Raw genomic sequence first — 14552 nt, forward strand, 5'->3', positions numbered from 1 at the left:
ATGCACTACCACACCTGTTCTTTTATATAGATGGTAGATATTCAAAGTCAGGTCCTCCTGCTCGGTCAGTGGCATTTGGTCCTTTGAGAAATCTCTCCAGCCCTGAAACTTTATTCTTTTTTTTTTCTTTCCAAGATAGGGTTTCTCTGTGTAGTTTTGGTACCTGTCCCCGATCTCACTCTGTAGCTCAGGCTGTCCTCCAATTCACAGAGATCTGCCTGGCTCTGCCTCCGGAGTGCTGGATTTAAGGCATGTGTCACCATCGCAAGGCTAAACTTTATTCTTAAAAAGCCACCATAAGGGACTGGAGAGAGATCTCAGAGATCAAGAGTGTATACTGCTCTTGCAGAGGACCCAAGTTCTGTTCCCAGCACCTACCTCAGGATCCCAACTACCTCTCAACTCTAGCTGAAGGGAATCCAATGCCTTTGGCTCCCCTGGATATCCCTATTTATACAAACACACACACACACACACACACACACACACACACACACACACACACACACACACACAAATTATATCTTTTTAAAAAATCCATTATTGCTGGGCAGTGATGGCACACTCCTTCAATCCCACCACTTGGGAGGCAGAGGCAGGCAGATTTCTGTGAGTTCAAGACCAGCCTGGTCTACAGAGCAAGTTCCAGGACAGCCAGGGCTACACAGAGAAATCCTCTCTCGGAAAACCAAAAAAAGGGGCTGGAGAGATGGCTCAATGGTTAAGAGCGCCGAACTCAGGTTCAGTTCCAAACACCCATATGGCAGCTAACAACTGTCTCTAACTCCAAAATCTGACACCTTCACACAGACGTACATGCAAAAATGCCAATGCACATAAAATAAAATAATTTTTTTTAATAAAGAAAACCAAAAATAAATGTATTATTAAAAACATCTGGGGAGTGGGCAGGCAGTGGTGGCTCACACCTTTAATCCCAGCACTCAGGAGGCAGAGGCAGGTGGATCTCTGTGAGTAGGAGGCCAGCCTGGTCTACAAAGTGAGTTCCAGGACAGCCAGGGCTGTTAAACAGAGAAACTCTGTCTCAGTCACCCTCCAAAAGATACATTTGGGAGCTCAGGAGGAGTATGTGGAGGAAGGAAGGAGTGGGAGTGATATAGATACAGGACTCATGGGAAGTTATCAAAAATAAAAAAGAACAAAAACCAACACATATTTATATTGTATACTCTTATTAGTTATTTATGATAAGGATTAACACCATGTATGTTACATGCCATACATCATACATGTGTGTGATGAATTTATAATGTGTACATATATTTCTGTATCTGTACATAAATAGGTCTGTATATACAACTAGCAAAAAGAAAATCTACACATATGTTCTAAGACATAGAGAGAATTTACACCCTGCTTTTGCAGCGGGCTAAGAGTGAAATCACAGTCAGCATGTCAGTTTCCTCAGTACTGGGGCCAGGTTAGATTCCCCATGACAAACACACACAACCTCAGCAGTAACACCCACAACTTTCAAAGAGCAAGCCCCCTCACTTTAACACTGAGCACACTGCAGCGAAATCCACGCTATAAACTCGGCATCAGAAATTATTTCTGAGCATCATGAGGATGACAAACAAAACTTCTCTGACTTCTTTGCAGACCTTTCCTGGGAGTCTATCGATTTACACGAACAGATTTGAGCAGGTGGAAAGTGAGGCTAGCCAGAGCTTTATCCCCTCAACCCCAATCCCACCACCACTGACAGGTCTTAGTCCATCCCATCCTTACCCAGCATATAAAGTAGACCTACCTTTTACATTTACATGATGCTCTTTCACAAAGTTGTGCCAGCAAGATGATACAGTTGATGCATTTTTCTCAACAAATACAATTGGCACTGTCTTCCTGTCTCAAAACAGGTTTTGTTTCTTTCTTTCTGGGTCTCAAAACCATAGCCTCCTGTGTGCTAGGCAAGCACTGGACTACTGAGCCACACCCAATCTTCTTCACACTATTAATCAATAAAACTCCAATACACCCCTCTGCTATCACAGTACCTTTCCTGTTAATACTGAATGTCAATTTGGCACGATCTAGAATGCAAACAGGCCTTTGGGCACATTTATGAGGGAGTTTCTCAACTTGGTTCAGTGCGGTTGGAAGATCCACTCTGAACGTGGATGGAATCGTTCTATGGGCTGGGGTCTTGGGCTGAAAGAAAGGAAGAGTGTGCCAAGGAACGGTATCCATCTTTCTCTCTCTGCTTCCTGACTGTGGACACAATGTGGCCAGCTGCCCTGTGCTCCTGCTGTGATGACTTTCAGCAACGATGGCTGGACTGTCAAACTACGAGGCCAACATACCCTTCCTGGAACAACTGACATGAAAGCAGGTGTGCTGGGATGTGACACTGTAATGGTGGGAAGTGGGGGAGTAATTAGTGTCCTGAAAGAAGTGGAGGGCACAGGGCTGAGACAGTTAAAGGATGGCCTGACGGAAAGAGAGGTGACAGAATGCCAGGCAGCCTCTGTCTTAGATAAAGACACACACACACACACACACACACACACACACACACACACACACACACACACACACAAACTGAGGGAAATGGGAAAGCTCCATGTGGAAGAGAGGAGGGTCCGCGTGTCTGGCCTGTAGAGTTAGGGGTGGCTGAAGAAGTTCAGATCCAATAGGGGACTGGGAATGCACAGAGTGGGAGGGGCCATGACTAGACATGACGCCATTGGAGGCAGTGTTGGGTACTTAGAATTCTTCCTTTCAGCACTTGGTGAATCCCATTTCCAGTGGTGCAGAGTTCATTCCCCTCTCTTTACACATCAGAGGAGAGGTCAGAGACCAGGCCTCTACCAGCCATGCTTTCAGACCTTGGACAAAAGCAAGCTCTTCTTCATTCCCCCAGGGATGCACTGCCACCCAAGACAGGGAAGAAGAAGAGAGGGGAAAGAGAGATGGGAAAACCAGGAGGCCTCTTAGAGAAACAATATCTATCAGAGGTGCAAAGATAACTGTGTGTCAAACGTGAGATTCTGTACAGTCAAAATAAGGAAATTTCTTCTATATTGGGATCCCAGATAGTTCAGCTAATAAAATTAAACAAAAGGTACAAAGCAAAATCCATTATGGAGTTTCCTGAGGGGTACACACATCAAGGAAGGTGGACCATTAACCTCAAGGAACTTGGAATCCATAGCTCAGGTAAGCTCAACTTCGGGTAGACAGAGCTGGGGAGAGGACCTCAGTTGTCTAGCCCTTCTGAGGAAGGATAATGGACTCTCAGGATTTTCCACAGAATTTTCTTGGTTTGCTTAGCATCTTCATCAAGTGCATGTTTCAGTTGAAAGCATCTAAGACGGCGAGAGTCAAAACAGCAAGTGAAGGAGTAAACACTTGTAAACACATATTGAGTTCCGGAACGACACAGCTCAGACACTGTCCAGCCATCTTGTTGGTCTCTCTGTGTAACCTGGGATGGCTTGGCATCCCTGGAACAAGCATCAGGCTGGCTCATATTCAGAGCCACCTGGTGGAGAGATCTCTCATCCACACCAAACATTTCTTGGAAGACCTTCTGACATTCTCCCAGATTATCTGGATTTGAGATTCCAAAACCTTTTAGATTATCCTCATCTATGCTCCTACTAATGGATTCTACTTTCTCATTAATAGTCTTCTCGCAGATTTGGAAAAGGGTTCCTAAGAGACCATCATGTCTGATGCTGGAGATGTCTTTTTTCAGTGTGTCTCTGAGCTTCAGGAAGTCATGTGATGAAGGATCAATGCTGGATACGAGAAATATGGGTGGCACCTTAACCCCCTCCTTCTGGAGGTTCTCCTGAATACTCTCCTGGATACTCCGCAGTAGCTGGGGTTCTGAGTGGGCACTTGTACCGAGGTCCCTGTCCAGCTTTGTCCAGACGACATAGAACCTCTTTCTCAACCTCTGCATGGCTTTGGCCAGCCTCACATGGTTTGAACTGAACTGCTCAGAAGCGATGATGATGATAAGGTCATATTTGTCAAACTCCATCTCCTCCAGGTAGTTCTCCATGCTCTGGGCTGTGACCCCTGTGCCAGGCAGGTCCCACAGGTCCACATTGGGAAAGCTGGAGGAGAAGTAACAGGTTGGCTTCTGGGTGGTCCTCACCACCTCAGTGGGAGCTGAATCCTCCTCTTTATGTCCAGTGAGCCTAAGGGCATTGATGAAGGATGACATGCCATTGCCAGAGTCCCCAGTCACGGCAATTTTCACTGTGCTTCTTGATACTTCCTGATTGATATCTTTGACTATGGAGACCACTTCTCCCAACTTTCCATCTTTCACAGCAGCCTCAATATTCTTGACCACTTCTACAGATAAAATACTGCTGTTTTTGTGAATGGGTATAGCATCGGAGAAGCATGTAAATTCTTTATTTTCGACAGACCCAACTGTCTCTTCCATGTTGGTGAGCAATGGAGCAACCTGTAGATACATTAGGAAGGGAGTTAGGAGGGCTGTGAACACAGGCACCCACAGGAAAACACTGTTCCTTGTCCAGGCTTTCAGATCCACAGCCAGTCGACATCAAGACCTGCTGATTACAGACAGAACTAGCTGAGCCCTCCTGTGCATGAGCACATTCTTGGTGTGCAAGGATAGTTCTGTAGCTGTTACTGCAACACTGAACCCCAAAGCTAAGCACTGCAATGTCAGGCAGTTCTCTTACTGGGTACAAATGTCCATACTCACCCCTTCCTGGTTGCCAGGACCACCGAGGAAGAGCATGCAGAGCAGGGAACAGCCTGTGGCAGCTCCCTGTCTGGAGGACCCACAAGTCTTCACTTGACTCAGCCTTGTGCTTCAGAGGCTGGTCATCCCTGTTGCACTCTGAAAAGTGCTTTCCTCTCCCCCGTGGCTTCAGTAGTTGAGGCAGAATAAACACACTGCTATATGTCAGGTTCAACAGCAAAGCCTCCCGGTTTCCAAATAATCTCATCTGGGTCTGGAGAGACCGCTCAGTGGTTAAGCGCACTGGCTGCTCTTGCAGAGGACCTGGGCTTGGTTCCCACCCCACTGGGTGGCTCTAAGCACCTCTGACTACAGTTCCAGGGATTCCAAAACCCTCTTCTGGACTCCAAGAATTCCTGCCTGTACATGTGCATATACAGACACTCAGGCACACATACACATAAAACTAAATCTTTAAAAAAGAATAAAAATTCCATCAATTTTAAGACAGCATGTGGGCTGTCTATTATCACTGTAGCTATTCTTATTAACATACAGACTGAAATTCTTCTGTGAACAGGTTTCTTTTTAATGTTTTGATTAGCACATATAATTTTGGCTGTTTTTGTTTTGAGACAGTGTAGCCCTGGCTGATCTGGAACTTGCTCTGTAGACCAGGCTAGCCTTGCACTCAGATCTGCCTGCCTCTACCTCCTCAATGCTGTGATTAAAGCATGCACTACCACACTCAGCAATTTTCGTATACATTAATGATATAATACTGGGTTTTAGTATGACATTTGCACACATGAACATCATGTGTTTTTTATTGTATTCATGCCCACCCGTTCATTTTTCTAGCCCTCCCCCTGTTCCCAGTGATGTCTGTCCTCTTCCCAGCCTGTCCCCCTTCTACATTCATGGTTGTTTTTTGGGTTTTGTGGGGTTTTTTTTTTTCTTCTTTTTGGCCCAGTGAGTCTCATTTGAGTGTTTACAAAAGCAGGAGTGAGAATTGTCTTACAGCAGCATGTGCATTTTCTCAGTGGCTAGGGACTGAAGAAAATGTCCCTCCTTCCTTCATCAACTATTTACTGTGTGTAAATCCTCAGGGAGGGGTGGGGACTCACCATACCCTCCCCTTTCCATAACAGGATGTCAACAGGCCCCGTCCTGTGGTGATCTTGTACAAGTAACCACAGCTGCAGTGGGTTCAAAAGTGCCACCGCTAAGCTAGTTCAGAAGTTAACATTTTACACACACACACACACACACACACACACAAACCAATGACACACACACGAGCATGCTCTCTACATTTTTTTTTTTTTTTTTTTTTTTTTTTTGGTTTTTTGAGACAGGGTTTCTCTGTGTAGCTTTGCGCCTTTTCCTGGATCTCGCTCTGTAGACCAGGCTGGCCTCGAACTCACAAAGATCCACCTGCCTCTGCCTCCCGAGTGCTGGGATTAAAGCGTGCGCCACCACCGCCCGGCTCTCTACAGTTTTTACATACTTCCCATGTCCTCTTCTAAGCTATTCTTTGAGCCATGGGGACACTGATACAGAGATACAGATGACCTTCTTAGGGTGGGCCATTCAATCATGTTTCTGTTCTTGACTAAATCCGTGCCACGGCACTGAAGTATTTTGTGGGGCAGGTTGGGAAACATAATTTCCAACATCAAGGATGGAGGTTTGGGGGTTGGAGAGATGGCTCAGGGGTTAAGAGCACTTATTGCCTTTCCATAGGATGTAGGCTCCATTCCCAGCATCTATATCAGGTGATCCACATCCTCCTGGAACTCCAATTCCAGAGGATCTGACGCCCTCTTCTGGGTTCCTGAGGCACTGTACAAATGTGCCTATGCTCCACACAGACACACATATGCACATGATTAAAAATGATACCAAGCTGGGCATGGTGGTGCATGTCTTTAATCCCAGCACTGGGAGGCAGAGGCAGGAGAGTGTCTGTGAGTTCTAGGCCAAACAATGAGGGCTACATAGTGAGACACTTCCCCTCCCCCCAAAAAAAGGAAATTAATTTTTAAAAGATGGAAGATGTAGGATGCATAAACCCATACCCGGCACAGGTAAGCACTAGAGTGTTGGCCTTCTGGAGTGGACACTGGGACATATCAGTTTGAGGACAGGACTCCAACCATTTCACAGGACCACACCAAATCTTGAGATGCAAGACAGCAGCATATACCTTAACCACTGTTCTTAGATAAAGGCCCTACATGGGACAGGCATGTGCTCTTCCACAATTTGGAGTGATTGATGGGACTCTTCCTCTTGAAATTTTATTTTCCTGTTTTGTGTGTGTAAAAGACTAAAAGCATTTGAAACTCAGCACTATATATTTGGGAAATTTCCTGTGAGTCTCACATAGCTTTTCTGTCCTTTAAGAAGCTCCCTGCCAGCTAGGTGGTGGGAGAGCATGCCTTTAATCCCAGCACTGAGCAAGGGAGGCAGAGGCAGGCAAATCTCTGTGAGTTCTAGGCCAGCATGGGCTACAGAGTGAGTTCCAGTATAGCCAGGACTACACAGAGAAACCCTGTTGAAAGAAAGAAGAAAGAAAGAAAGGAAGGAAGGAAGGAGGAAGGAAGGAAGGAAGGAAAGAAGGAAGGAAGGAAGGGAGAAAGGAAGGAAGGAAGGAAGGAAGGAAGAAAGAGAGGAGAAGAGAAGAGAAAAAAAAGAAAGAAGAAAAAAATCTCTCTTCCAGAATTACTCCTGATTCCCATGAAATAACCAGAGTGTGCCCAGGTGTTTTCCCTCGAAATCCAGGGCTCTTGTCTGTGGAAGGTGCTTCTCAGGCACCCTTAAGTTTTTGGTACTGGTTTCTTCTCCATACTCCCAGTGGGAGCATCCTCTGTCTCTCTTGCTCATCTTCTGGGATGGGCTCTCCTGCCTGCAGCACACCACTGCTCCCCACAAACCTCTGTTCATCAGCCTGAGGGACTGGCTTTAGTCTCCACATGGAAAGAGTAGGCTGACACCCCATCCTGAGTCCCCAAAGCTGCTGGCTTGGTGAATTGTGGGCAAATTCCTAAATCCCTAGTTTTCTGCAGATAACTGGAGTAGCTGCCTTTTTCACTCCTGTGACAAAATACCAGGAGGAGTCCTGTAGAGCTGTTCATGTGGACAGCTACAGGAACCGTGGCTCAGACAGTGACCAGGCTTTGCCAAGAGGGAACCCTCAAGAGGTCAGTCTGGAGTTCAAGTGCCCACACTTCCCTATTTGAGGGCCCTGTTCAATTTATACCTCTGATGTCTCTGGTTCACCCCTGGGCACATGGGTCAGAGATCCATGTGGAGGATGAGGAACAGGCCCTCCTGGCCTCTGAAGGGAGCCCGACAAGCAAATTCACTGGAGAGAGACAGCCAGGCCTGGGAGGAGAATCAGACCCTGTGAGCCATGACTCAGGGATCTCCTAACATACTCACAGGAAGAGGTGCACTTCATAGAAGCCAGGGCATGCTCTCACACACATGCATGCATGCATGATTGCACAGGTACACACACACACACAACTGAATGAGGGGTTCTGCTGTGTGGTTCACATAGGCTACATGTGATTCTACTGGAATCAGTTGATTTGTATTTTATTTTATTTATTTATTTTTTAGATAGAGTCTCTCTATAGAGCCCTGGCTTTCCCGGAACACATTATGTAGACCAGGCTGGCCTCGAACTCACAGAGATCCATCTACCTCTGCCTCCTGAGACTGGAACTAAAGACATGTGCAATAATATCCAGAGACTTGTGTTTTATTATACTTATTCCAACTGCACAACTTTACTAAAAAGTTCCTGATGACCCACCAATATGTTGTGACTTAAGTAAAACAAAATAAAAACTATGGGTAATAGGGGGTGCAAGATGCTCGAAGCCCCTGTGAGGGTCAATTTCGGTTGCCTGCCTGACTGGACTGTACACACCTGAGGCATTAGTGAGGCCACCTTTATGTAGATCCCTGAGACAGTTTCCACAGAGGGTTACCTGAGGGAGCCAGACTCACCTTGGATGGAGACATTGCCATCACGGATTGGGGTCCGGAACTGGATAAAAAGACAAAGGGATGAAATGAAGCTGAGCCCCAGCATGCACCTCTCTCTATGTCCAGACTGTGGAATCCTGAGATCAGCTGACTTGAGCCCCTGTGGCCACACCTTCCCCACCCTGCTGGGCTGCATCCTCTTAACAGGAGCCACATAAGCCTTCCTCCCTTAAGATGCTTCCTGTCAGCTGTGTTGTCAGAGCCCAGGACCCTAATGAAGACTGACCTTATCCATATGTGAAAATGCCATCATGAAACCTGATACTTTAAGAAATGTCTCCGTTTTTGCATTTATTTATTTATATGTGTGGCAGGTGTGTTGAGCATGGCAAATGCGCACGTAGAAGTCAGAGGACAGCCTGTGGGAGTCAGTTCTCTCCTTCTCCCATGTGGGTCCTTGGGATCAATCTCAGGTCATCAGGCTTGGGAGCAATCACTTCTACCCACTAAGCAAGCTCACTGGCCCACAACCCATTATTTTACGCAATTATTATAGACTAATAAAGAGTGTACATTTTAAAATGCAAATCGCAGTCTCACATCCACTGTGCTAGTCTAGAACTCCCTGTGTAACCTTGACCTGAATCTTCTGCCGCACTTCCCCAGTGCTATGCTGACACGTGTGGGCCACCTCACCCAGCCTGAGCCTCCATCAAAGGTACTGCAGAGATGGGGGAACCAGCCTAGACTAGCCACGGTTCTGAGCTGTCAGGGGCTTTTGTGAACATAGATCCTATCGCACCCTCAACCCCTCCTTTGTTCCTACACTCTTCACCATTAGGTCCACCCCAGGGGATCCACCCCAGGGTCCTCGGGAACAGCCTTGGACCCTGCGAGCATGCTCTGGGATGTATTTAAAGTGTGCAACACGGATACACACTCTAACGCTCCATGAAGGACTGAGCTAGTGACTGTGGTGTGCCAGTTTCTCTAATGCAGATGAAATACTTGAACTGGTTTTTGCCTTGTTTCGATGTTTCGGCTGTGTGTTTTAAAGGGGCCAGTGAGATGGCTTAGCAAGTAAACATACTTGCCAGCAAGTCTGACAACACGAGTTCAGTTGCAGAAAGAATCAGCCCCACAGGTTATCCCCTGACATCCACATGCACACAGACACAGACACACAAAGACACACACTGAATAAATAATTTTTAAAAAAACTGAACGGAATTATTAAATATATATATTATAATATGAATAGAAGATTTGCTTAGGACCTCAATCTTTCAAGTTCCAGTCTCTGTGAGCTCTGAAAAGAGAACCAATGTGTTTACATAATCCTGGGACATCCCAATATTGCCAGTGGGAAGTTCTGATGCTGGACTCTGGCCAGTGGCTGAGAGATTGTGTGAAACCCCATCTGCTTTTTCTGAACTAGGCCTCCTAAGAAGACCCACAATCCAGGGATATGAGGTAAGAAAGGGGCACATTGCCTCTCTGCTGGTGGGTTGGAAAGACTCTTTTCAGCCAAAACACAAGGGACTGTGTGGTCCTGAAGAAGATCAGGGCAGGTGCCTGCTGCACACAATCCCTGAGAGGAACACCAGACTCCAGACTCTCATGCCCTGAGCAGTTTATAGGCCAAGCTGCACTTAGGAGCCTCTCACCTACCTGCTCAGAAGCCTTGTAAAACTGGAATCCAGGCCCAGGATGTTCAGGAGGAGACAGTCGAGCAGTGGAGGGCTGGGGTCCTCCTGGGAAGAGCGATAGAGGAGGGGAGCAGCTGAAGGGAAGCCTGAGCTCCTGGGCTTCCTCTCAGACCCTGCTCCACTTTGTACTCTGCTCCACACTGTACTCTGCTCCTCTCAGACCCTGCTCCACTCTGGACCTTGGTCCACTCTGGAAGCGGCTCCACTCTGTACTCTGCTCCACTCTGGACCGGGCTCCACTCCTCATTTGTAGGCAGGAGCCCTGCCTGCCTCCCCAGAGGGAGGAACCTGCTTCCAGAGCAGCTTTCAGTTTCTGTTCCTGGAAATGGCTGGTTTTCAGGATTCAGCAACACAGGCTCCAAACTCTTCCTGCAGTGATGGGGTGCAGGGTTCTGTCAGAGGGCCAGGCTTGAGGGTGGGAAGTCTGCCCAGGAACAGTGATATCCAAACTGCACTCAGAGCCTCCTGGTGAATCCTGCTTGCCTCCCTTTTTGGAGTCCCCTCTTGCTCAGAAAATAACACCTAACCCCTTCAAACCCTATGAACCCCAGCACTTAGAGAGCTGCAGACACTCAGGCACCAACCAGGAAGTCTGTTAGCTAGAGACTCACAGTGTGTCAGTAGGGCACCTGTCAGTGTCTGAGAAGAGCAGACTGGAGGTGCTGTGGCCTAGCAGTGGTGGCTGGGTTCTGACATTACATGCTTACAGTTAGTTATGCTTCAAACTCTCTTATGCTTTCTTGCCATAGTGACCACTATGCTCATTACATGGATGTGAGTGAGAACCGGCATTGTGTGTTTGTTCCCAGGGAGAGCTAAGCAAGTAACTAGTCACCCCAGATAGGCCACCAAGGGCTCCCAGAGAAGCGATTCCACCCAAGTCTAGTTTGCTAAACCAATGGGTTTCTTAGGGTTACAGGAACATAGGCTACTGGGGACGATGGGGGTCCAGCCCTTCAATAGTCCCCTCCCAACATTCAGGAAGAATCTACAACCAGCTGATAATTAATCTTTGATGATAAGAAATGAATCTTTATACACGAAACTCCTTAGTCCATACACTTTATTCTTCTGAGTCAGTTCTCTCTCTACACAGCTTCTATTCTGCTCTCATGCCTAGCCCCTGTCTTGCCTGATTTCTCTCTACATTTATCTGCTGTCCCCTCTAAGTTCTAATTCTCTCTTCCTAGTTCTGCCCCATCTAGGTTCTCATCCATCTAGTTCTTTCCCATATCAGCTCCTCTCCCATCTCATCTCTCTCATCTTGTTCTTCCCCATCTGGCTCTTCCTCATCTTCCATCTTGTTCCTCTAGTACTCTCCTTTAGTCCTTCAGTCTAGTTCTTCCCATCTAGTCCATTCCTCTCCAGTTCTTACCATCTAGTTCTTCCGTTCTCTTTTTTCCTCTCTCTCTCCTCCTCTCAGTCTCCTTATTCTCTCAGTTCTCCCCAAGTCTTTCAGGAATCCAGTTAAAACCCAAGCAATAGCAGTCCTCTGCCAGAGCAAGGTCACCAGGCTTGAATTCTTATGGCGTCATAAGGGTAGGTAAGAATTTTCCTCAGGCAGTGACTGTCAGGCTTTCTATTACAACCCCAAATGGGAGTGGTAAAAGAGGAGGTCAACTGAGTGCTAATGCCCGGTTAGTATCGCAAAAATGGATCTATGTGCTCAGTCTACATTCCTAGAAGTGGTTAGGTAAGAAGTTGGGGTCTATTAGTAAGGTTGTATAGGAAAGGAGGGTCTCACCCTAAATTGCACGAGAAATAAAGCTATCTGCCTGACCTAGAAGACAGGTGTTGTTTCAGTTTGGCCTTGGATGCTTGATAGGAAATTTAGATAAATACACTGTTGGCAGTTCTTGGAAGCACATATAGCATTACAAGAAAAACACTGGGGCCTGGAGTAATGGCTCAGAGGTTAAGAGGACTGGTTGCTGTATCTGAGGACCTGGGTTCAAGTCCAAACATTTGCCTAGTAGCTAACAACCATCTGTAACTCCAGTTCCAGAGCATCTGGCACCCTCTTCTGACTTCCTTGGGTACCAGGCACATGTGTGATGCACATACATAAGCATGCAAACAAAACACTCTTACAAATAAAATAAATAAGTTTTTTTTTTAAAAAAAGAAAATCATTGTAGGACCAGATAATATATATACAAAAGCTAAAATATCACCAGGACTTCTTAAGCCTTGGCTTGACATTCAGAAAAGTCCTTAACTTTTCCAAGTAGTACCTTTTGTGATAATAACTGGATTCCATTACATTTTCCTGTGGCTTGCAGCAATAGGCAAAGGGCTACTTTCAGAAGCAGAGTGTTTCAGAGGCTACATCGATGCAAAGCCAATCCAGTGTGGGTCAGAGGTCATGAAAGCTGTATCCCTGGAGTTGCCTAGCAGCGCCACTGTTCAGAGACCCCCCTTCTACCCAGAATTGCTATTTCTTATATAACGTTGTGGAGAGGGGCCTTGTGAATGTTGTTTACTTCTTGAGCCTGTGAGCATCCCAGGAGGGGACATGTCAGTTCTGCAGAAGTAACCCCTCTACAACCAGTAACTGTCTTCACAGCAGGACCTCCTTCCCAAGCTCTCAAGTGAAAGCAAGTCTATCCCTGAGCAGCCTTCCAATTCCCGGGCAATCAGAGCTCTTTCATAGTGTCTCTCTGTAGCTCATTCTGCTCTGTTTGGAGCACTATACTGAAAGCAGCTGCATGTTCATGCTAAAGTGTTGCAGACTCTTCTGGGGAGATAATGTCTGAGGGTAGCCCTATATTTACACGTCAGACTAGCTGAGCCTCCTGCATAAGTTTACTTCTGTGTGTCAGTTCCTCCTTGGTAAATAAAGAGAGAAGACCCTGGGATATGATGTGTGGAGAGACGGCTGTCGTATGGGAGACCCTCCATGGTGGTGGAAATAGGTTTTGACACTTTTGATGTTACAAGTGAAATTTGAAAAATAGAATGTGTGTGTGGTGTGTGGGTGTGGGTGTGTATGCATGTGTGTGCACCATGGTGCTTGCCTGTATGTTTGTGTAAGAGATCAGAGATCAATGTCATGGGTCTTCCTCTATTACCCTCCACCTTATTTTCAGAGACAAGGTCTCTCACAGAACCTGGATGTTGCTGTTTTGACTAGACCAACTGACCAGCAGGCTCCTGCGATCCACCTATCCCCACCAAATTCCTCACAGGCATGCACTACCACACCTGTTCTTTTATATAGACGGTAGATATTCAAAGTCAGGTCCTCCTGCTCGTACAGTGGCATTTGGTCCTTTGAGACATCTCTCCAGCCCTGAAACTTTATTCTTTTTTTTTTCTTTCCAAGATAGGGTTTCTCTGTGTAGTTTTGGTACCTGTCCCCGATCTCACTCTGTAGCTCAGGCTGTCCTCCAATTCACAGAGATCTGCCTGGCTCTGCCTCCGGAGTGCTGGATTTAAGGCATGTGTCACCACCGCAAGGCTAAACTTTATTCTTAAAAAGCCACCATAAGGGACTGGAGAGAGATCTCAGAGATCAAGAGTGTATACTGCTCTTGCAGAGGACCCAAGTTCTGTTCCCAGCACCTACCTCAGGATCCCAACTACCTCTCAACTCTAGCTGAAGGGAATCCAATGCCTTTGGCTCCCCTGGATATCCCTATTTATACAAACACCACACACACACACACACACACACACACACACACACACACACACACACACACACACACACAAATTATATCTTTTTAAAAAATCCATTATTGCTGGGCAGTGATGGCACACTCCTTCAATCCTACTACTTGGGAGGCAGAGGCAGGCAGATTTCTGTGAGTTCAAGACCAGCCTGGTCTACAGAGCAAGTTCCAGGACAGCCAGGGCTACACAGAGAAATCCTCTCTCGGAAAACCAAAAAAAGGGGCTGGAGAGATGGCTCAATGGTTAAGAGCGCCGAACTCAGGTTCAGTTCCAAACATCCACATGGCAGCTAACAACTGTCTCTAACTCCAAAATCTGACACCTTCACACAGACGTACATGCAGGCAAATGCCAATGCACATAAAATAAAATAAATTATTTTTTTAGTGAAGAACACCAAAAATAAATGTATTATTAAAAACATTTGGGGAGTGGGCAGGCAGTGGTGGCTCACACCTTTAATCCCAGCA

General features: G+C 46.5%; 1 protein-coding gene across 2 annotated transcripts; it reads right to left on the reverse strand.

Moving 5' to 3' along the window:
* Window positions 1-940: 940 nt before the first annotated feature.
* Window positions 941-10744, reverse strand: LOC128122907 (immunity-related GTPase family M protein 1-like). 2 transcript variants are annotated; one of them, XM_052758747.1, is made up of 3 exons: window positions 10370-10744; window positions 8720-8759; window positions 941-4450 (listed from the first exon to the last, which is right to left on the reverse strand). In XM_052758747.1, the coding sequence occupies exons 2-3, from the start codon at window positions 8738-8740 to the stop codon at window positions 3224-3226; spliced, it is 1248 nt and encodes a 415-aa protein (XP_052614707.1). In that variant the 5' UTR covers window positions 8741-8759; window positions 10370-10744; the 3' UTR covers window positions 941-3223. The 2 variants fall into 2 exon arrangements, with proteins under 2 accessions (XP_052614707.1, XP_052614708.1); XM_052758748.1 differs by lacking the exon at window positions 8720-8759 and having other exon boundaries at window positions 10370-10742.
* Window positions 10745-14552: the final 3808 nt, after the last annotated feature.

This window comes from Peromyscus californicus, unplaced genomic scaffold (genome assembly GCF_007827085.1).
Source record: "Peromyscus californicus insignis strain IS unplaced genomic scaffold, ASM782708v3 Scaffold_3__1_contigs__length_106647218, whole genome shotgun sequence".
In the NCBI taxonomy this organism is placed as follows: Eukaryota; Metazoa; Chordata; class Mammalia; order Rodentia; family Cricetidae; genus Peromyscus; species Peromyscus californicus.

Coding starts and splice junctions, on each gene's coding strand:
- LOC128122907 (XM_052758747.1), bottom strand. CDS start 8,740: ATGGCAATGTCTCCATCCAAG. Junction 4,451..8,719: donor TGGCAATGTCTCCATCCAAG/GTGAGTCTGGCT, acceptor ATGTATCTACAG/GTTGCTCCATTGCTCACCAA.